Genomic DNA, 23335 nt, shown 5'->3' with positions numbered 1-23335 from the left:
GGATTGGCTTAATTCACTCAGCATGATGTTTTCCAGATTCCTCCATTTTGTTGCAAATGACCGAATTTCATTGTTTTTGACTGCTGTATAGTATTCTATAGAGTACATGTCCCATAATTTCTTTATCCAGTCTTCTGTTGGTGGGCATTTAGGTTGATTCCATGTCTTAGCTATTGTGAATTGAGCTGCAATAAACATTAAGGTGCAGACCGCTTTTTTGTTTGCCAACTTAATTTCCTTTGGGTAAATTCCAAGGAGTGGGATGGCTGGGTTGTATGGTAGGGCTATATTCAGGTTCCTAAGGAATCTCCAAACTGACTTACATAGTGGCTTTACCAGTTTGCATTCCCACTAACAGTGGGTTAGTGTCCCCTTTTCCCCACATCTTCACCAGCATCTGTTGATGGTAGATTTCTGAATGTGAGCCATTCTAACTGGGGTGAGGTGAAACCTCATTGTGGTTTTGATTTGCATTTCCCTGATTGCTAGTGATTCTGAACATTTTTTTCATGTATCTGTTGGCCATTTGGATTTCCTCTTTTGAAAAATGTCTATTTAGGTCCTTGGCCCGTCTCTTAAGTGGGTTTTTGTTGTTGTTGTGGAGTTTCTTGATCTCTTTATAGATTCTGGTTATTAAACCTTTATCGGTTACATGACTATTATGTATTTTGCGTCTGTTTAATGAGGGATAATGGTTTGTAATTTTTTTGTTAAGACATAATACTAGATACAAAATGTATTGAGAGGTACTTCCTCTATTCTCCAAGTGTGTAAAGTTAGTATTTCTTTCTTAAACATTTGATAGAATTCACAATGAAACTAAAAGGGGCAATAGTTTTCTTCGTGGAAAGATATTTCATTACAAATTTTTTGTTTCACATATGTAGCACTAAGTAAACTTTTTCTGTTTTCCCCTTACTCAGTTTTGTTAGTTCGTGGCTCTCAGAGAAATTTTCCATCATGTCTAAGTTGTTCATAATAATCACTTATTATATTTTAGTGTCTTTAGAGTTTATAGTGATAGCTCATCTTTAATTCCTGACATTTGCTGTTGTTTATCTTCCTATATTTCACTGTCTTTTTCTTAGCCTTTCTAGGGGTGTAAACAGAGATTTTTTTTTTTTGACAGGCAGAGTGGACAGTGAGAGAGAGAGACAGAGAGAAAGATCTTCCTTTGCCGTTGGTTCACTCTCCAAAGGCCGCCGCGGCCGGCGTGCTGTGGCCGGCGCACCACGCTGATCCAAAGGCAGGAGCCAGGTGCTTCTCCTGGTCTCCCATGTGGGTGCAGGGCCCAAGCACTTGGGCCATCCTCTACTGCACTCCCTGGCCACAGCAGAGAGCTGGCCTGGAAGAGGAGCGACCAGGACAGAATCCGGTGCCCCGATCGGGACTAGAACCCGGTGTGCCAGCGCTGCAAGGTGGAGGATTAGCCTATTGAGCTGTGGCGCCAGCCAACAGAGATTTTTGATTTCATATAGTTTTAATTTTATAATATGGATTCTTTTTTTTTTAAATAAACTTTTTTTATTTAGTAAATATAAATTTCCAAAATACAGTCAGTTTATGGATTACAATAGCTTCCCCCCCCCCCATAATTTCCCTCCCACTCACACCCCTCCCATCTCCTGCTCCCTCTCCCATTGCATTCACATAAAGATTCATTTGCAATTATCTTTATATACAGAAGATCGATTTAGTATATATTAAGTAAAGATTTCAACAGTTTGCACCCACACAGAAACACAAAGTGTAAAATACTGTTTCAGTACTAGTTATAGCATTACTTCACATTGGACAATACATTAAGGACAGATCCCACATGAGAAGTAAGTACACAGTGACTCCTGTTGTTGACTTAACAATTTGACACTCTTGTTTATGGCGTCAGTAATCTCCCTAGGCTCTAGTCATGAGTTGCCAAAGCTATGGAAGCCTTTTGAGTTCACCGACCTCAATCATATTCTGACAGGGTCATAGTCAAATTCATTCTTAAAGTCATGAATTTAACTCTAAGCATTGATTTACCTGCATTTTTCAAATTTTGATACATCACTTTTACGTTATCATTCAGTTCAAAATATATTATTTCCCCTGTGAGTTTTCTTGACCCATGGAGAGGTTTATATGAGATTTGTACTTAGAAAATGTGCAGAAACAGTTACAATAGCAGACATGCTATTTCTAGGTTAGAACTGCTAACTTATAACAACCTGCTTAGAAGGTGGGCTTGGCTAATGTCTGGGAACTTGGGTTTCTGGAGGATTCCCACCATTCCCTGATAAGTGAGCCACTGTACTTACAATGTTTTTGCAAATCAGAGGTTTATAATAAATATAATATATGTTTTCTTCCCAGAGTTCTAGGATTTTGGAAAATTATAGACAAAGGGTGACCTCAAGTTACAAATCTTGGACCCCTAGGCTCCCATGCTTCCCTAGCTTCCATGGTGGACAAGACTTCACGTGTTTTGTACTAATTCATTGATGGAGTAATTGTTTCCTGTGTGACTCCACTGGGACAGGAATTTTATAATCTTGCCTCTGTTTAATTCCAGATTTTTGTCCATACTCCTTTTCACTTTGCTCAGTTTGCTTTGCAACGTTTCCTCTGCTGTATCCAATTTTCTGTTAAGTCTGTAAAATTAATTTCTCTTATCTGGCAACACAGTTTTCACTTCAACATTACCATTTTTAAATAGATTTCCTTTCTATGCTAAAATCCCCCAGTACCAATATTGTCTACCTTTCCTATTAAGACATTTATTTTTCATATTTAAAGTATGCATCTTTTAAACCAGCATTTGCACCATGTCTCGTAATTGCATCTCCTTCTGTGGATGAGTCTTCTCTTGTTCATGGGTCACACATGCTTTCCTGTTTGCATTTTTAACAGTTTTTCTGTTGTTTACTAGACACTCTGTATAAAGAATAAACAAATCTGAAGTAAAGAATATTCACCCTAAGAAAAGGGCACTTATTCTACTGTCAGGCTTCTGGAGTGAGCGTCTGAGTCAATCTAATCGCCAGGTACCTGGCTCTAGGCTTGGCTGCTGCTTTAGATAAGAGTATGTTTAACACCAGCTTCATAGAGTTTCCAGGTGGGATCATGAGGTTCTCTTCATCAGGGTGCAGTGAGAAGACACTGGAGTTTGATTTATGATAAATAGCCCAGCCACCAGCTTTCTGAGCTGTGAAATATCTCATTTGCTTCATACTACAGCTACCAATTCTTTCTCCACAAAGTTACCACTTTGGCTTACGGTGCTTCAATAATTTCTCTGTCCTGTTCCATCCCTTATAGTGCAGTTGCAGACACCTCCATGAAGGAGTGGTCTGGAGGAACGTATCCCAGTGCTCTTACCCTCTCTCAGCCATCAGCAGGTCTTGGTTTTGCACTCAGGGAAGTGGTCCCTCTCTCAACTCTCTTACCTTACTCTCAGCTTCTGGAATATTCACTTATGAGTGGAAAAGCATGGTAGGGAAGCCCGGGCTCACTCTGTGACTGAGATTTACCTGGCTTCTAACTTATCATGAAATCCATTTTTATTGTGTGTTCTTGATACTCTTCTTGAAGATCAGTTCATTGTATATGGATAGGTTTATTTCTGGGCTATCAGTTTCATTGGCTTCTCTGTTTATACCAGAACCGCAATGTTTTGATTGCTGTGGCTTTGTAATATATTTTAAAGTCAAGTATTAGGTCTCCAGCTTTGTTCAAGATTCCTTTGGATATTCAGGGTCCTATGGTGGGTCTATTTGAATTTTATGGTTTTTTGTATTTTCATAAAAAATACAGCTGAGCTTTTGAAAGGGATTACATTGAATCTGTGTATTCCTTTGGACCGTATCAACATTTTAACACTAGTATGTCTTCCAATCCATGAAAACTATCTTTTCATTTATTCCTATCTTCGTTAATTTATTCTATAGTTTTCAGTGTATATGTCTTTATCTCTTTGGTTAAATTTATCCATATTCTTTTTGGGGATAGTGTAACTGTGATTTTCTTAATTTCATTTTAAGATTGTCCATTTTTAGTGTATATGTATATAGTATATATAGAAATGCATTTGAATTTTTTATTCTACAACTTCTCTGAAGTTGTTCATTAATTCTAACAGGCTTTTTTTTTTCTGTTGAAGTCTTTAAGGTTATAAGATCATGTCCTCTATGAATAGAGATAATAGTACACATTCTTTTGGAATAAGGATGTCTTTTGTTTCTTTCTCTTAGTTGATTGCTCTGGCTAGGACTTCTAGTGCTGTGCTGAACGGAAATAGCAAGAGTGGTCACCCTTCTCTCAGTCCTGATCTTAGAGGAAAAGCTTTTAGGTTCTCACTGTTGAGTGAGATAGTAGATGTGGGCTTGGCATATATGACTTTTATTAAGGTAATTGAGGTATTGAGGTAATTTTCTTCTATTGCTGATGCAACAAGGGTGCCAAGAATATGCAATGGGGAAAAGAAAGCCTCTTTAAATGATGTTGTGAAATTGAGTAGCCACATAAACAACTACTCAAATGTTGGTTAAAAATTTAAAAATAAGACCTTCAACTGTAAAGCTCTTGGAAGGAAACAGAGGAAAAGCTTCATGACATTCGTCTTGGCGATGATTTCTTGTCCATTACACCAAAAGCACAGACAACAAAAGAAAAAATAGACAAGTGGGACTACATGGAATTAAAAAGCTTCTTGACAATGAGAATAAGCTGAGTGGAAAGGCAGCCTATGGAATTTGCAAGCCACATGACTGATAAGGGGTTAATATCTGTAATGTTCCAGGTATCTTCAAAAATGTCATGGAAAATGCATGTTTGTTTTTTTTAAAAAAACTGGATTTCAATTTTTTTCCACCAAAATAAACTTTAATTTCCATTTCCCATGAACTTGTTGAAAGCACCCTCTTATATGAGGAACTTTTTCAACTCAACTGCAACAAATGCAACAACAAATAACCCAGTTTTATGAATGAACGGAGATCTCTGTTTTAGTCCACTTAGGCTGCTAGAACAAAATACATTACACTGGGTAAGTTATCAGGAGCAGAAATTTATTTCTCATATTTGTGGAGGCTGACAAGTCCAAGATCAAGGTATCAGCAGATTTTAATGTCTAGTGAGGTCACTTCTTGGTCATAGATGAGTCTTCTTGCTATAAGCTTACATGATGGAAAGGGCAGTGACATCTTTGGGGGTCTTCTTTGGGCACTTCTTCCATGATATAATCACCTCCCAAAGGCCCCATTTCCAAATACCATCATATCAGGGACTAGGTATCAACATATGAATTTTGTGCAGACAAACATTCAATGTAGAGCGGAAGTGACTAGACATTTCTGTAAAGAAGACCTACAAATTGGCAACAGGAACATGAAACAGTGTTCAACAATACCAATCATTAGTGAAATGCAAATCAAAACTACAATGGGATGAGCACACACACCTGTTAGCATGGCCATTATTAAATCCAAAAACAAACAAACAAACAAAAAAATCACCAACAAGCATTGACAAGGATGTAGAGACATTAGAACACTTTCATACTGTTGGTGGCAATGTAACTGGTGCAGCTGCTATGGAAATGCAGGTGGCTCCAAAAGTTAAAAGTAAAACTACCATGTGACTCAGCAATTCCATTTGTGGATATGAGTCTGAGGACGACAGTACAACCAACAGCTAAGAGTAGTCAGACTACCTGATATCAGAGTCTGGTTCCCCACTTAGTAGCTATGTGACCACCATCAAATTACATAACCTCCCTCTGTCTCAGTTTCTTTATAAATTGTGGGGAAACTGTAGTGCCTCCCAACAGAATTGTGGGAATTAAACCTGATCATTGATTATTATAAACTCCATAGAAGTGTCCAGCATATAGTGAGTGCTTAGGAACTGCTAGGTATTGGGGATCTACAGGTGGAGAAGGTAACCATAACCCTGGGAATTGAAGGAGCATGCAGGCATTCACAGAGCCTTGCTCTCAGCCAGGTCTATAGATGCAAATAACCTGAGGAACAATCTCAAACTATATGGATGATCTGAATCCCACTTGTCACAGGCTGTGATCTTGGACTTTTCAAGTGTTCCCTTAGTAAAATTCTGATGTGCATGCTTAGATTTGAGCTATACCTATGAAGTAAAAGGTAATCCTAGAGGCAGCCCCATGTGCAATTTCAGAAGTAGGCAAAGGAAACCGAGAAGAAACATATAGGAAAGCACAAGGAGTGTGTGTGTGTGTGAGTGAGAAAGAGCAAGCGAGACAGAGACAGAGACACAGAGAGACAAACAGCTTCATGCTGTGAGAGAGACAGGAACACAGAGAGACACAGACAGACAGCTTCATGCCTGATCCAGTGACCCTGATGGGTGAGCCCAGGCATTAGATCACCCCAGATTTGTCAACCTAGTCAGAAATTTGGACCTGGACATGAGCTTTTTGCTGGCTGGGGGCTTCATAGAGAACTCAAAGCTGCAGGGTCCTGAGGCAGGTAGCCCAGTGGCCCCCTTGATCAGATTGTCCAGGGTCAAAGAGGTGGACTCGAGATACAGTTCTCACACAATTTTAGCAAAATCATCTTTATTTAAAATTAAGGCCTGCAACATGAGGCCATTCCATCTGAGTATATACATCACCCAATTTGTGGCCTTTCTCCACTTTTTTTCATCCGCTTAGTTCCTGATTCATCAGCAAAAACCTATAGACATAAGAAAGGGTCACAGTTAGTGGCTGTCAGTGCTGATTCGTGGCAAAGCAGGTGACACATATGGGCCCCGGGCAAGTGAAGAGAGTTCTCTTGCTTCATTCGCTATTCATCAAGGACATGCCATGCACTTAGCTCAGCACTAAAAGAGAGGGAAAAGGGGAAGATGTGAAATTCACTGTTGACAAGAAATCGATTGCCTCTTTTCCTCCCCTATTCAGAGTCAGAGGCAAATCTCTGTGGTGCCTGTGGGAAAGAAACAGCAAAAACAGGGCACTCGTGCCTGATCAGGTCAGCCTCAGGCTCTGCCCAAAGCCCAAAATGTTGCCACAGCTCAAGAAGTCTTGAGACTCCCGTGCTTCTGTCTAGGTGCGAGGTATGAACCAGAGAGCCTCCGTTAGTGGGATCCTCCATACTCAGTGGCTGGATCCCAATGTTGCAATAACCAGGCTGTGACATCTACATTCCTAACATTTGCTCAAGGACCTCTGGTGTCACAATCAGGTCCCCAGTGCCTTCTCCAGATTCCAACAATCAAAGCCTTGTTGTTGAAGGCCAGGGAACGTGCATCTTTAAGAGGCTCTCAGGTGAACAGGTGAATGATCACAGCACCTAGCCCAGATTCCTCACATTACAAGGAATGGAGAAGGTCTGGCCTAATGCCAAGAGGTCTACACTTGGAGTCCCCTGCTGGCCCCCAGGCACCTTCTTAACCTGGGGCTGTTACCCTGTTGCATTCTGTTCCTGCCACATACCTGGGGGGATGAAGGGACATAGAAGTATGGTGCTGCTGCCAGACAGAATCAGGCTCCCCATCTAGGTCTGAGCTCAGCAGCTCTGTGAACTCAGACAATCCTTGCACTTCTTGGAGTTTCAGTTTCTTACTATTAAAATGGAGAATCATATTTATTTCTGAGAGTTTTGAGAGGATGAAATGTGAAAACACACGTGTAGCCCTTACCACAGTGTTTTATACAAAGAAAACACCCAATAGATGCTAGTGACCACTTGTTCATGAGCAATGACCTCTCCAGGGGAGAGAATATGGCATTTGCTTCCCCTGCCTGCTCTGGTCCTCAAAGGACACTGGGCACTGTGAAGAAGGGAGTTAAAGCTGTTGGTGCTAAAAGAAGACCTAGAGCCTCTGCAACCCTAAGAAAGGAATTGGGGAGGAGCTGCCCTTTCTCCCCTCCCACATCTCCATGCCCAATCTCTCCTCTCTTCTTCTTACCTTGGTGTTTGGTTTCTTTACTTCCTCAATAGTATATTTCATTTGATGGGCTTTTACCAACCAAAACTCATGATCACTGAATGTGAGACATGTATAAGCACCAGCCTTGGCTCATCAGATATATTAGCCCACGAGATGCTTTTAATAGCAGAATCCCCATTTTAATATTGTAAACTGGGGAGTGAGGAACTCAGGGACTTGTCCTGTGTCAGAGAATTTGTAACTGGTGGAACCTGGAATGGAAGTGATGCAGACTTTGTACACATGCCTGAAGTGTGTGTGTAGTGTGCTTGTGAGCTAGAGGCATGTGTGTGAGAGGTGGGTGTACATATGTGGTGTGCTTGTGGTATGTGTGTGCCATGTATACTATGTGTATGTGGCATGTGCAGTGTAGCATAGTGGGTGTGTAGTGTGGTATATGTATACATATGTATGGTATATAGTGTGTAGTATGGTGGCAGTGTAGAGTGTTTGTGGTATGATGTGTAGTATGTGTGTGTATGCAGTTTGTGATGTGGTATGTGTGTAGTGTGCTATGACTGTATTATAGTACATGTACAGTATGTGTGTATGGAGTGTTTTTGGTATGGTATATGTGTGGTGTGGGCAGTGTACAGTTTGGTATATGTGTGTGGCATGGTGCATGTATGGTGTGTGTATGTTGATAGTGTGTCATATGATATGTAGGTATATGTGTGCATTGTGGTGTGGTATGTGTTTAGTGTGGTATGTCTTTGGTGTGGTACATGTGCACATAGTATAAGTACATGTGTGATATGCATGTGTGTATAGTATTTTTAGTATGGTAGGTGTGAGTGGGTAGTATTTGTGGTGTGGGGTTTAGGGGTATGCATATAGTGTGTGGTTGGGGTGTGTGTGTGTGGGGGGGTGGGTCAGTGGGGGAGGGCATACATGGAATGCTTGCCTGTGTACTCGCCCAGTCCCAAAGCCCCTACAGGGCTACCCACCTTCCAGCTCTGCAAACCTCGCTCTGCCATCCTTGCTGACAGAAGCCATGCATTCCTACCATCTCTCAGGGGAAGGGAGAAGCAGGGAGGTGGTCAGAGCAGGATAAGGTGCAGTCCACAGGAAGGAACTGGTCACTTCTGCCCCAGACCATCACTCATTCTGCCCCTTGCCTGGTCTTGAATGTGCAATCTCCCAACACACCACTGAGTTTATGCCAGGTAATGTGGGCACCCCTGGACCAGCCTGAGCCAAGGGTGTTGATGGCCTTGTCCACAGGAGTGAGTTCCACCAGTCATGGAACAGGTCAGCATGGTGGCAGCAGATTCACTCCCACCATTTCATGAGTTTGTCACTGCATTGGTGTACCTGGGATCCAGGCTACTGGGAATCTGCCTGGACAGGGTGTGGGGCGTGAACAGCAGGGGAAGCCTGGCTCAGCGGGCCCTCGGTGTGGCTGCCTTTGGAAACATCCGAAAAGCAGCGCAGTGGGTTCCAGAGGGCTGAGAGGATCCTCTTGTATTCCCGGCGGAAGTTCTGGTTCAGGAGCCCATAGATGATGGCATTAAGGCAGCTGTTGAAATAAGCTAAGAAGTAGCTGGTAACAAAAAGCCCCTCTGGGACCTGGGGAGCCATTTCTTCTGGGTTGATGGCCACAGCGAGGCCAATGCAGTTAAGTGGGGCCCAGCAGATGGCGAAGATCACAAACACAGCAAACATGGTGAGGAAGCTCCGCACATCGCTGGGTTTCAGGCGCAGCTTGCTCTCCGACTTGGCTTTCCTGCGGGCCCGGAGCACCAGCACCCAGATGCGCAGGTAACAGAAGGTCACCACAGTGATGGGGAGGAGGAAGTGGATGACTACCACTGCCGCTGTGTACCAGGCACTGGCCGTCTGGATGAAGGTGCAGGAGTAGATACGTGGGTCATACTCCAGGGATCCCACGAAGAAGTTGGGCATCAAGGCCACCAGGGTGAGCAGCCAGATAAGGCCAATGTAGAGGGAGGCATGCCAGTGCCCACAGAGCCGGTGGTAGGCCACGCTGTGGCAGATGTAGCAGTAACGGTTAATGGCAATGGCAGTGATGTTGAAGACAGAGCCAATGACACTCAGGCCCATCACAAAGGCACTGGCCTTGCAATGCACCTCTCCCAGGGCCCAGCCATTGTGGAAGATGGCCACAAGGATTAGCGGGTAGGGGTACAAGGCCACCACCAGGTCAGCCAATGCCAGACTCACCAAAAACAAATTACCTGCAGCAGGAAACAAGGAGTGAGAGTTAGCACCATGCCCCATGATTTCTATTCTAGAACATCCTAGTTTTCAGGAAGTAACTTTTAGCATTGAGAATGGAATCTGAATGGCTTTCAGAGACACAGAGTTGAGGACTCAAGATGTATTTTTGCTGCTCAGTAGTGGCTAAGGCAGGTTATTCGGGCTCTCAAATCCTTGTTTTTTTCATTTGTAAAATGTAGATAGTGATATTTATCTTCTCATATGACTGTGAGAGTTAAATAATGAGGCAAATGCTTGGGGACGGAGTAGGCACAGATGTGTCTCCATGATATGCACAGATGCTCCGGTGCTTGGCCAGGATCAAGAGGAGAGCCTGAAAATGGGGGATGTGGGCTCACAATCACTATTAGCCCGTTCCCATGCCCTGACTCATCCCCCTGCACACCTCAGTCTCCTTTTGCATCTTTTCTCCACTGAATAAAAGGCTTCTTTCTAAGTGTCTTTAAACAATTTTCCTAAATATGAATTGCATTTTTCATTTTTACAGAAGGGTTTTGGGAGTGGGAACCATGTGTTTCCTGTATGTTCGTCAGGGGCCTCTACTCCCAGCTGTGTGGCCACATTGACAGACACACCCGGCAGGTGGCACAGAGGCTCAGTCTTGTGGACTGGGGAGGAGCTGTCAACACTCCCTGTCTCACAGCCTCTTGGGGACCTACAGCTCAGCCTACACATTCACAGACTTCCTGAACTGCCTTTCATTTCAGAATGGAGCCTTCTCCAGCATCATCAAGTTCAGTCAGCCACAGAGAGGCTCAGGAAACCATGCAGTCATCAATTAACATGCTGCAGGCATGTTCTGTGCCAGAGTTCCAGGGAAGAAAACACAGCCTCTGCTTCTCAGGCACTTGCATCCTAAAACCACACTGACTCTGTCCCCAACGCTGTTCGCTTCATTCACCAAGTGTTGCACTCCAGCAGTTTCCCCCTTTCTTTTGGAACCCCCCTTCTCCCTCCCACAACACATCCCACATGGCTGTTTCTATGAAGAAAATAATTTTTTCCAACACAGGAAGAGAGGTCCTCACAGGGCCCTCTGGGCTCCTGGTTGAGCAGCAAACAGACTCTTGGCACTTACGAATATGAGCAGAGAAAAGTAAAGAGCTTCTGGGAACCAGTGCCAGCACAGCCAGATGTTTTCCTGGGAAAGCTGAGCTAGGCTCTGCTGCCTTCATGTGGCTCATCCCCTAGTAATGCCCTAAATGCTGCAGACAGCTTGTGGATAGTGAGGAAAAACACATCCTACTCCACATGGAAAGTTATTAGTTATTCAATTACTCGCCCCTTTTACTCCAGGTGTTCCTGAAAGGGCAAAATCAGCCAGTTCCTGCTGTAGATTCATGTGCTGAGACACCCTACTGTCGCCTGGCTTTCTTGGCATAATTCCAAATTAAGGGAATAAAATTCTTGTTTTGTCTCCTATCTGTAACAGGCTAGGTCCTATCTAGATGACAGTCAAGAGGAGATCCAGTTCTCCATTCACTTCTTCCCCAAACAGAGGAGAAATGAATCAGTATGCACAGAACATTGCTTGTCACTCTATGCAGGAGCTTCTAATAAATATTTATATCACAAGTCCTTTCTTGATTCATTTCCATCTGCTTCCATCCAGACAGGGTGTATTAGTGGGAGGAGGCTTTGTTCACTAGTTTGGAATCCCCTTCCAGTGCTTGAACACAAAGCACATGCTCTCTCGCTCTCTCTCTCTCTCTCACACACACACACACACACACACACTCCACAATCCTCTTTTCCTCCTTACTCCTTTCTGGGAAATAAATGTCTCAATGAGCATCTGGGCATTAATGAAAGAGCCAGCAAGTGCTTAGCTATCTAGGCTTCATCAGACAGGGAAACTCTGAAAGGCAAAGTTGTCTCTATCCCTTTCTGCTCTTTGAGCTCTGAAAAATTTGGTTGGACTTAAGTTTTCCCCAGTCACTGAGCTAAAAGGATATGTAAAAATAGATATCTATTGAGTCATTCACTCAACAAATTTCTGTGTGTCTAGACCCTGGCTCCGTGTACCAGGGATTTAGGAAACCGTGGTGAGCAAGACAGACATGCCCCCCTCCCCTTACAAAGCTCATTGTCTCATGAAGAAGACAAATCATTAAAAAACACGATGCAGGGAGGGTTATGAGAGGGAATTTAACAATGATCTATTACTTCTGACAGGGTTAAACGACTTGGGCCTTAAGGTCTTCTTCCATCACTTTATCTGTTTAAATGTCTAATACATTTATTTGGTGCCTACCACAGTTGGGTAAGTCCCAGAGGTGGATGAAAGACATGGCCCTTGCCATTGAGACACCAAGAGTGCTTTTGTGGAAACAGACACAGAAAGTGCATCCATGCAATGTGGTGAGAGTTGAGAGTGAGCCCAGAACAAGGTGGTGAGAACAGTGGTGGATTCCTAGGTTGTCCTGGAGCTGCACACAGTGGCAAAGGAAAGGGTTGGTCAGGCAGTGCCAAACTCACCAAGGCCCTTGAAACACGACTGCCTCCACCCTAGGATCAAATAGGATTTTATATAAGTAAGGCTTTAAGCAATAAGAATAATAATCTTCTAGTGAAAGTGAGATGTTCTAATTAGTTATGTTCTAGGCATAGGCAATTTTGAAATAATTGAATAGATAATTTATTAAAAATGTGATTTCCTTACAAATAGTAAAATAATGCATTTAACATAAGCTCCTAATTAGATTTTCCAATTCTTTGAGTGGAGATTGTTTTCTTCCAAATTAATATTATTTATTAAAACCCTAGAGTATGTGGATGAATCACACAAGGGCTGAACTGAAGTCTTCTTTGCTTTAATTAAAACTGAAAAAGACTGCCAAATAGATGAATAGTGTACACACAAAGATGATTACAGATATCTCAATCACTAGGAGACATATATTTAAGAGGATAAGAAGCATCTACTTACAAAAACAGCCAAGATACTGTCACCAAACATTCTATAACCATCAAAAGAGATCACATAGAAACTCTTATGGGTAGAATTTGATTACTTTCATTTCACTTAATAGTAACAACAATTCATATAGCCCCTTAAGATAGATACTATGCAGATATATAAATGGATTTACTTGTTTACTTTAAGAATTCTTTTAGAGGGCTAGCAGGATTTCCATTTTATTGATAAATAAAAAACAGGCACCCAGATAATGTGAACTACTCACAGCTATGAGGGAAAAAGAGAAGAATGAGAAGGAAAAACCAGGGAATGAAATACCAAGGGGGTTAACAGCAAGGGTGTAGGGAGTTTCTTGGTCATCCACAAAAGTGAGAAAGAACAGGAAAGTGCCCTTTGGAACTGGCAGTTAGGAGTTCAGCAGTGACATTTGCAGGGAACATTGTGTAGAGGGTTGGAGGGTAAAGCTTGCCCTGTAGCTTGTTCTCTCCATCAGCTTTGTCCATGACATGGTGAGAGATGGAGTAGAACTTAGAAACGGATAGCCCTTTATTAGGAGATAGGGGAGGTTTTTTCCCTTCTTCTCTCTCTTGAGAAAAAAACATTGTATCTGGTGCACAATCAGACTTAGCAATGTTAGCTATTATTTACTATTTTTAACAATTATTAGTTGCCGAAAGCATAATGTTGGAATAGGATCCCTGTGAAATAAGATGTAAGGACAGTCACGTGTTGCTTGATGACAGGAATTTGTTGCCAGAAATTCATCACTAGGTGATTTGGTTGCTGTGTGGACACCGGAGCATCCACTTTCACAAACCTGGTGGTATAGCATACTACACACCTGGGCTAAATGATGCACACTTTCACACACAGTTCCTCACTGACTGAAAGGCTGCTATGTGGCACATGGCTGCAGTACAGGAGGAAGACAATGAAGAAGGGAGGATATCCCCTCTGATTCTACACTGCTGAAGAACTGGGACTTTACTTTCCAACTCCCTTTAACTTATTTGCAGTAACTGTTTTTAAATTATTACACTTCTGAATGGCAGTACTCAGTATTTTCTGAGTTTTGAGAAATACTACATCTGAATACAGAATCCAAATTTTGGAAATAAAGGCAGTTGAACCTGAAAGTTTTATACCCCTGGGCTACTGAGAGCTCCATGGGAGGAATTAAAGAGGATTAAGAGCTTTACTGATTATGCAGCTAAAGTCATAATTATGGGATTTAAAAGGTGTTCATTTTTGCTTGGTAAAGAGACAATGAAGTATTCACAGCCAAAACATGAAGTTGGATGGCTCAGGAAACATTAGGAAGGGAGTCCAAGGCTTGGTCTTTGGTTGATAATAAGCTCTCTCCAAACCCAGCACACTAAACAAGTCAAAAGATACCTGACAGCAAGTGACTTCTCAATGAGTGGTCTTCAGTAGGATAAAGCCTGGATGCATGGGATACACCATACCCTCCAACTCCTGGAAGATAAGGACTAAGGGTCTATTAAGGATTTCCCTCCACGGAGTGGGTGTTTAGCTTATTGGTTAAGATGCCTGTATCCCACATCACAGTAAATGGGTTCAATACCTAGCACTGGTTCCTGAATCGCAGCCCAACCAGTCACTGAGGACATTTGGGGAGGGAACCCATGGATGGGAGTTATCTCTTTATATTTCTCTACCTCTCAAATAAATAACATTTTTAGCAAAATCTTCCCTCCAGTCTTTCCAAAAGCCTTTATCCAGGACCATCTTGCTTATTTATACATCGTTCACGTCCTCAGTCAACAAACAGGAAGAGAAGAGGCAAGGAAAGGGGCTACACTGCAGGCTCTTCTGTCATCCAAATGGGAGTGCACAGGGAAAAGATTTCCCTGGGAACCTCTCAGGCAGGTGTAAGTTCTGGATAACAGATGTTGCAGACTCTGAGCCTTGCTGGGTGCTGGAGGAAAATCATCAGTAAGTGGATCTTCCATGTTTTCCTGGCCAATCCCAATGTCAGATATTTCATATCCTCCTCCTCTCCAAATCATTGAAACACCCTAGAAATGCCAATGTTCCCAACACCTTATCCCAGTTGAAACCCTAAAATCCACTGTTGGATGACAGCTGTCATTACTGGGGTGTCTAGGGTGGCTGCGCCTGCAGAGCCAGGGGTCACTGAAGCTGCTGTGCTCCCGCCTTTGCTAAGGGACACTACTGGGATATTACGGTAGCAACGTGTTCCTCCTGTGGCTGACTGGCTAACAGGTAGGGAACCTTTTTTTCTGCCAAAGGCCAATTGGATATTTATAACATCATTTGTGTGCCATATAAAAATTTCAATTTATAAATTAGCCTGCTATAGATGTATTGGATTTTGAGTCCTGCCTGCAGTTGCCTTTGCAGACAGAGCCACACCAAATGATTTTGTGGGCCTTATATGGCCTGTGGGCTGGAATTCTCCACCCCAGATAGATGGTGCACATAATACTTGCAAGAGAGTCACATTTTACAGGCAGCTTAAAGGTGGCACCTTCAGGGCAGACCAGCAAGAGACAGACTCCCTGAGGGGTATGGCTGGGACACAGTTTCAGAGAATCACAGTGCAGCTGGAGCCCGCCAAAGAGCTTTGGCCACATGGGGGCAATCAGATGGCAGGCACACTTTTGTGCAGAAGATGGCACTAGTCCATTTTTGAGAACCAAAGCGAGGAGTACTTGGGGCTTTCAGTGCCCCAAGGGATCCAGTTCCCCGAAAACAAGCTCTGCTGATTACATGTGCAGTGCCGAGAGTGTTACTGAGTCTGCCCCGCCTCACGAAGCCACGTTAATTCTTTCTGTCCCACTGCTTTCCTGGTATTCTGTCCACTTTCAATTTGCTTCTCTGGAGGTGCATTCAGCTCCTACTGTGTGCCTGGCTCTGTGGACAAAGATGGAATAGAAGCCTCTGCTCTAAGTAAGTGTGCAGCCCAGCAGGGAGAGAGACAGGTAACAACAAAGCCAGGAAAGGGGTACTGTGTTGGGGGCAGGCAACCGGACCTTTCCTGGTGCTGTGGATAACAGACACCAACAACCCTGTTGGGGAGATGGGGCAGGGTATGAAGGAGGAGCGGATACAGAGGAGACAGAGGCAGAGGAGGCCAAGGACCCCTTAGGATGAGAGAATGCTTCAGAGAGCAGGGATGGCTTAGGGAGCGCAGCCTCTCAGGGTGGCATGGGAGAGGGGAGTGAGGTGGGCTGAGCTCTGGAGTCCCTGGAGGCAGGGGTGACAGTGACTAGGGCATGGAGCAGGGGAAGCTATGTGGATACCATGGACAGAGTTTGATCCGGAGATGGCAAGGGTGGAAACTGGTGCTATAGGAGAGGGGAACTTGAGCAACACTATGAGGCAAAAATCAATGGGATTAGAGGAATGAAGGAAAAGGGAGCAAAGAGCCCTCCCAGGGTTTTTTTGGTTGCCTGGGAGAAGAAGAGAGGAAGCAGAATCAGGGCCCAGCCCCAGGTGAGCTGAGGGGAAGAACAGCCCCAAGGATCGAGTCACTGTTAGACTCCCCCACAGCATGCAAGGCAGACCCAGAGGGCTGCGGAGGGAGGGGGAAGTGCCGAGGCAGAGGCAGAATCGGTGAATGCAGAGAGTTCCATGTAGATGTCACCTGTCCGAGATGGGGAGGGGAGGTAAGGGGACAGGAGCTGGGCAGGGTACACAAGCCAGGGAAAGAGACTTTTATTTTTCCTTATTTATTTATTTATTTTTTGACAGGCAGAGTTAGACAGTGAGAGAGACAGACAGAGAGAAAGGTCTTCCTTTTCCATTGGTTCACTCCCCAAATGGCCGCTACAGCCAGCGCACTGTGCTGATCCGAAGCCAGGAGCCAGGTGCTTCCTCCTGGTCTCCCATGCGGGTGCAGGGCCCAAGCACTTGGGCCATCCTCCACTGCCTTCCCGGGCCTCAGCAGAGAGCTGGACTGAAAGAGGAGCAACTGGGACCGAATCTGGCGTCCTGACTGGGACTAGAACCTGGTGTGCCGGTGCCGCAGGCGGAGGATTAGCCTATTGAGCTGCAGTGCCAGCCTTATTTTTCCTCTTAAAACAGAAGAATTTGGGGGTGTTTATATGTCTACAGGCTGAAAGAGACACAGGATGAAAAATATAGAAGAAAGAGAAAGAACCTGATGGAGGAAGGTTCCAGAAAGGGGGGGGGGGGCAAGAGATCAAAAATACAAGGGATAAAAATTGGTGAGGTTGAGACCAAGGGTGAGAGTGGCAGTGGTAGGCACGAGGAAAAGTCCTCAAGTGCTCTCAGGAGAGTCCCAAGTGTGGCACGGTCCCCCAGGAAGCACATTGGCAGGTGTGAGGCTGCAGCCCAGTGCCGCGTGCTGTGGCAAGCTCTGGGAATGCAGCCAACTGTGAAACACATCTGGCCTTACCTTCTAAGGTCAGGCCCTCAATCTTCCTCCTGCCTTCCCTCTACTGCCCCCTGTCGGTCTTACTGTGGTGCCACTTCTGCTGTGAATGACAGAGACCCGGGTGTGTAATCATCAAGTGAAGGATATGGTGCCTCTTAGGAGACACACTGTAACCTCAATATGGCTATGCACCTTGGCTACTGGAAAGATATGTATTTTCAACATCAGTATCCTAATTTCTTTTATTTCTTTTTTTTTTTTGAGATTTAAAAGGATTTATTAGAATCAAAGACCTCCAGCCGGAGCAGCATAGAGGGGGCTTTTGAGAGAAGGAAAGAACCCAAAAGGTCCTATAGCATTTGGGTTTTTAAATACAATCTTGGGGACCAAACTGTCTATCAACAAGGTGGAGATAGACTCAACAAAAGACCTGATTTACAATTCTCCATCCTGTCTGGCTTGATTATGATTAAAAAATTCATCCAGAAGGGCAGGGGAGAAATCACCACTCCCTTGCTATTCTCATGGTAGATTTGTAAATTTTGAGATTCCTAAGGAAGCAGGATACTTTGTTCTGCTAAAGTTAACCTTCTGCAGGGAGCAGGCACCTTGTTATTCCAAATTTCTACCACAGGACCATGCTGACTGCCTATTACCCCTTTGACTCCTCACATCCCACCTCCCAAAGACTGAAACTCTCTTCTGTTGGGGGAACTGGGTGATGATCCTTCTGGCTGCTTTATGCTGAAAAGGGGCATCTTTGGGAAGGGGAGCCAAGACAGGGTTCCAGCAGGAGGTGGCTTCTCCAGGGGGATGCAATGCCAGCTCACAGAAACTGCTTCTATGGGAGGTTTCATGTGCATGGCCACCTAGAATTTTACTTTTTTGAGTCTGGAGAAAACAAATCTAACAAGCAGTTTAAACTCATAGGATCTAAAGCCAAGGACAGAGTCATTATTAGAGGCTCTAAGAAAGGTGTCTAAACCACGAGCAACTTGTTTTCATTGAGAGGCAAATAGCAACTGACAGAAGGGCTTGAAAATAATCAGGTGGTCCTCAAGGCCTTGTCAGTTATGATGCTCAGATCTGTTGATATTGCTTTACATGTGGTATAAGGGAGGCAACCTGTTGACTTCCATTACCTAGCTGGCCTGGGAGGAGAGCTGGATTGAAGAGAAGGTAGGTTGCATTTCTAAAAGGAAGATATTTATTAATTAATATACAGTTCTGCCTGCAATGTTGTAGTCCCTACTTGGCCATTCCCACGACAGCAGTGATTACTTTGGAAGCTTGCCCGAGTGAAGGGCTTTTCAGCTTAGAGCAAAAAAGGTCTCTGGCTCTGGCCTGGAGCCCTTTGACTCTGGGACAGGTCCATTTCCAGTGATCCAACTCTTGGCTGGCAGAGCTGCCAGGGCCCTTCAAAAGCTGACTTTTGCTGAAGCCCTGGCTTTCCATATAAACCAATGCAGTGCACTGGCCTGTTTGGTCTACTTCATGGCAAATCTTAATTGGCCTGCCACCTATCATTACCTTGCTTCTGCAGCCTAGCTTCCTCTTCCTCCTGGTTTTTGTTAAAACAGATCAGAGGAAATCTTAAAGAGAATGCAAGTCAAGGGGGTGCTCTGTTCGTAATCTTTGGTAGCCTAAACTAGCAATCTGTAGTCACAGGTATGTTTGTTCTTGGGTTAGCTGGTCAAACGAGTTACGCTTGTGTTAGATGTTTAAGTGATGCTTTCAAAAACGTGAACTCTTGCCTTAAAATTTATAGAAGGCATTGAACCTTCAGGTAAATGTATTCATAAGTTGTTTTTTAACAGTTAAAATTGTTTGCTAAGTCTTCATTTGATTTTGTTATTGTTAGTAAGCAATCTGGGAAGCCTGACTTGTTCCCTCATTTCTCTATTTTCTTCAAGATGAGTAACTAATTCTATTCTGAAGGACTCTCTAGAATGTACAATTTGATCTTTAGACTTTATAAAAGGGGTGGCTAACACTTTTCTGTAATAATAGCATAGCCAAAATGAGAGCTTCAATTACGCTTCCACAGCTAGATCTACTTTGCCACGGGCACAGTAAACAGACAAAACCTCCCTTTTTAAACCAAACAAAGGGAAAGTTTTACTAATGACTTAAAATTTTCTAAATAAGGTGGTCATCATTTTAACATAGCTTTCCTCATGGGCATTGTCTACCTTGAAGAAAAACCTAATTTCTTAATACTGATGAACTGAGAAGCCAAAGAACAGAAAGGTACAGGATAAATATTTCTTAGGGTAAAGCCAAATTCCTCAGTAAGAGAAAGCCTGATTCAGAGTGGAATGGGTGCCATTAAAAGTGTTGTAGCTTTGTAGGCACCTTTTGAAATCTCACTCATATAGATTAAGTCAATGCTGTGATCTTTCATGACTGTTATCAATAAAACTGAAGGTCATATAAAAACTGGTTATATTGCATGACTGCTACAACTACCAAGGTGGCAGGGATAAATGTCGTATAGATATGTTGTGAAAGTTTTTTACAGTGCTAGTCTGTGGCAGGCGTGTCAAGAGGTAGGGAGGACAGCATGGAGGATGTGGCAGCAATGGAAGTCGTTCATGCCTCAGCCCAGCTTGGATCAATACCGTTTCTGTGGGACCTGCCAGCCGTGGTAGGGTGGAGGCGGGGTGCTGGTCTCCCTCAGGCACATGAAGGCAGCCTGAAGCTCTCGCAGCCACCTTTCTCATGGTTGGCCGCCCAGATTGCTGCACAGGCAGCCAGAATGCAGGTGCTCTCCACTCACAGTGAGCCGGGGATGCAGGAGGTCCTGGTCAGAACCTGGGGCCCATGCCTCCCACAGGGAAGCCAGCCTGTGGCTGCCTCCCTTCTGCCTCCTTGAACAGGAAATGAATGTTGTGGCTGCTGCAAAGGGACAACGTGATCAAAAATATTACATAGTTTTCCAACACAAACCTGCTCTTCAAAAGGGCATTCCAGATAATATCAGCTACTGCTATGGATATTCTGGAGTCTCAAAGCTTAACTCCTCTTAATGTTAACGTTTCCATATGACAGAAGCTTGTATTTCTGTTGACTTGTTTTTTAGATAAAAATTCTCAAGTCACAGGACCACACAAAAATATATATATACAATCATTTATGAAAAGTAGCCTTTCTGAATGGTCCAGCCACATAGAAAAGCATTTTTAAGCATTACAATTGATTTGCTGCCCTCTCTCCATTTTAATTCATACTAATATTTGGTTACCCCTTAAGATAAATATTTGGGTTACCCCTTAAGATATGCCCTGCAAAATGACAAAATTAACCAGATGGTCACTGAGCTTCAAACCAGGGTGAAATGGCCAGTACGCTCCAGTGAGCTGTCCGGACCTGAATTCAGATCCTTCTTCCCTCTGAGTTTTTGCTCTTGCAAACCTGTCTATGGTGCAATTGAAATAAGAGTGGATTAGAAACCCGGGGAGGCGGGTGTCATTTTCAGGATTGCCACGGGGTTTAGCTAAACTTAATTTTCACAGTGATGCCACGAATTGCCTGTCTTCAGAAAAGACCACATTCTCAAAGCAAGTTCGTTCAGTCCAAGCAGAACCTGAGATTTCTGTTTGCACGCCCTCTCCTTTGGAAACAAGTATCCAGCTGACCTGGGTCTAAGTTTCTGACACAATGCCCACTGGAAGACTCTCTTGGGTGCCCTCGCCCTCTCAGCAAGTATTTTCTAAGCACCTACTGTGTGAAGCCACAGAGAAGGGAAGGGAGAGGTGTGTCGAGAGTCGTGGAATTTCTGTGGGCACCATCTGGAAGGGCACAACTGGGAGATCCCACAGCACCAGCGCCCCTGCCAAAAAGCGCGCAGGAGGAACTTGGCCTAATTCACGTGGACGCTGAAGTGCCAAGCGCGTCCCAGGTAGCGGCGAGTGGCTGGCACCAGAACCACCCCACATCAGAAATGGCCGAACTCACCCTAACTTTTGATCACAGAGCCAAACTTCGGGGCTAGATTGGAGTGAAAGGGAAGGAGCGCTCAGGACCCCCTAGCAAAAGGCGGTGGGTCACGGGGTCAAGTCCAGAACAGAAGGCAGGGAAGGGCCGGTCCCGAAGCGTGGGCGCTCACCTGCGTTCCGGAGCTTGCGGTTCCTGAGTACCGAGAGGATGACCAGAAGGTTGCCTACGACGTCCACCGTGGTGATGACGATGAGCACGGTGGACAACGTGGGTGCCACCCAGGGAGGGCGGGGGATCCCGGAGGGTCGTGTGCTGCCAGCTCCCGACCAGCCCGGGCGCACGGGCCGCCCACCGGGCTCGCAGCAGTTGGCAAAGGAGCCGTTCTCCGGCATCGTGCACCCTCCCGCGCCGCGCGCGCAGGCCGCCGCACCACCGGGTATCGCCGCAGGGCGCGCAGTGCTGAGCCAGGCGCTCCCGCCACACTCTGCCCAGCCCAGCCCGCGCGGTCGAGGAAGGAGTCCAGTGTGGAGGGACCTAGAGGAGATCATTAATTAAGCGTGGGCAGGGGGCGGGGAAAAACACTTGAGCGGGAGGAGGACTTGGGATGCAGGCGCTGCGGAAGAGAGTGCGTCCCTCAGCGGCGCGCTCCAGAACAGCTAGGATAGCGCCGCGGGCGCTGCCACCTGGAGCCCAGCACGTGCCTGGCTCAGCCCCTAGAGCGTGTCTGGCCTTTATTCCTTAGCACCGAGCCCGGATTTCCTTCCTAGCGTCCCCCAGAGCAGCTGTGCCTAAGTGTGGACACCCAGTACAGGTGGTGGGGACATGCTGACCTTTGTCGGAAGGCAAAGTTTGAGGCCCCCAGGGGCCCAAGGGAACCTAACTCCTGGGGTATGGAGATGGACCCCCAAAGCAGGATAGAATGCTATACTCTAGGTAGCTGCAGAAGCAGCAGAACAGGTGCAATTTGTTGTGCCCTTGCTGTGTATAGTAGCAGGTGATGGTGAGATCTCTGCCAGGTCTTCATAAAGCCAATAGTTTAACAGCTTTGAGAATACCTATTGAAGCATAGCACCTAGATGTATGGTAAATACTCAGGGTTGTTATGTGGCATTTGGAAGGATTGGAACAAGAATGAGAGGCATGATTCCAGGAAAGAAGGAACTCAAGTGTCCTTTATTCGAAGTATTTGCGCACTCACTCTGGTAATAATAGCCAACCTCTTTTGGGGGCTAATTTTATGCCAAGCACTGTCCTAAACCCCCTTTAGCATCACTAAAATAAAAATGACTGTTAATCCTAAATTAGTGGAGGAAGTGAGGCAACTAGAAAGGTCTTACATTGCCTTTTTTTTTTTTTTTGACAGATAGAGTTAGATAGTGAGAGAGGAGAGAAATGTCCTCCTTCCATTGGCTCACCCCCCAAATGGCCGCTACAGCTGGAGCTACGCCGATGATCCAAAGCCAGGAGCCAGGTACTTCCTCCTGGTCTCCCATGCAGGTGCAGGTGCCCAAGCACTTGGGCCATCCTCCACTGCCTTCCCAGGCCACAGCAGAGAGCTGGACTGGAAGAAGAGCAACCGGGACTAGAACCTGGTGCCCATTTGGTGCCCAGCGCCAAGTGAGCCACGGTGCTGGCCCCCTTACATTGCTTTTATGAGAATGCAAATGGCTACAAATACTTGCTAGTTCCCTGTAAATTTAAACATTTACCCACCCTAGGGCTGCAGATTCCAAATGAAAATGAAAATAACCTTAACAAAGAAAGCCTTGTACAAGAATGTCCAGAGCAGACTTATTGATAATGAAACTAGAAACAGCCCAAATCTCCACTAGCAGAAGAATGGGTGAACAGATTGTGGTGCATCGACAGAGAGTAATATTACTCAGCAGGGAAAATTACTGATA

General features: G+C 44.8%; 1 protein-coding gene across 1 annotated transcript in view; it reads right to left on the bottom strand.

Annotated features, from left to right (window-relative positions):
• Window positions 1-21823, bottom strand: part of MTNR1B (melatonin receptor 1B) — a 71625-nt gene extending 49802 nt beyond the window's left edge. Inside the window, exons 1-3 of the mRNA XM_062197580.1 lie at window positions 21601-21823; window positions 9278-10145; window positions 7451-7579 (exon numbers count right to left, since the gene is read on the bottom strand). Of these exons, the coding sequence (XP_062053564.1) occupies window positions 7451-7579; window positions 9278-10145; window positions 21601-21823 (1220 nt within the window). The remainder of the gene's footprint in view (window positions 1-7450; window positions 7580-9277; window positions 10146-21600) is intronic.
• Between the last annotated feature and the right edge of the window lie 1512 nt (window positions 21824-23335).

Source organism: Lepus europaeus, chromosome 7, assembly GCF_033115175.1.
Source record: "Lepus europaeus isolate LE1 chromosome 7, mLepTim1.pri, whole genome shotgun sequence".
NCBI classification, from domain to species: Eukaryota; Metazoa; Chordata; class Mammalia; order Lagomorpha; family Leporidae; genus Lepus; species Lepus europaeus.
The sequence above is the reverse complement of the archived record's forward strand: the minus strand, read 5'-3'. Positions and strand labels throughout refer to the sequence as shown.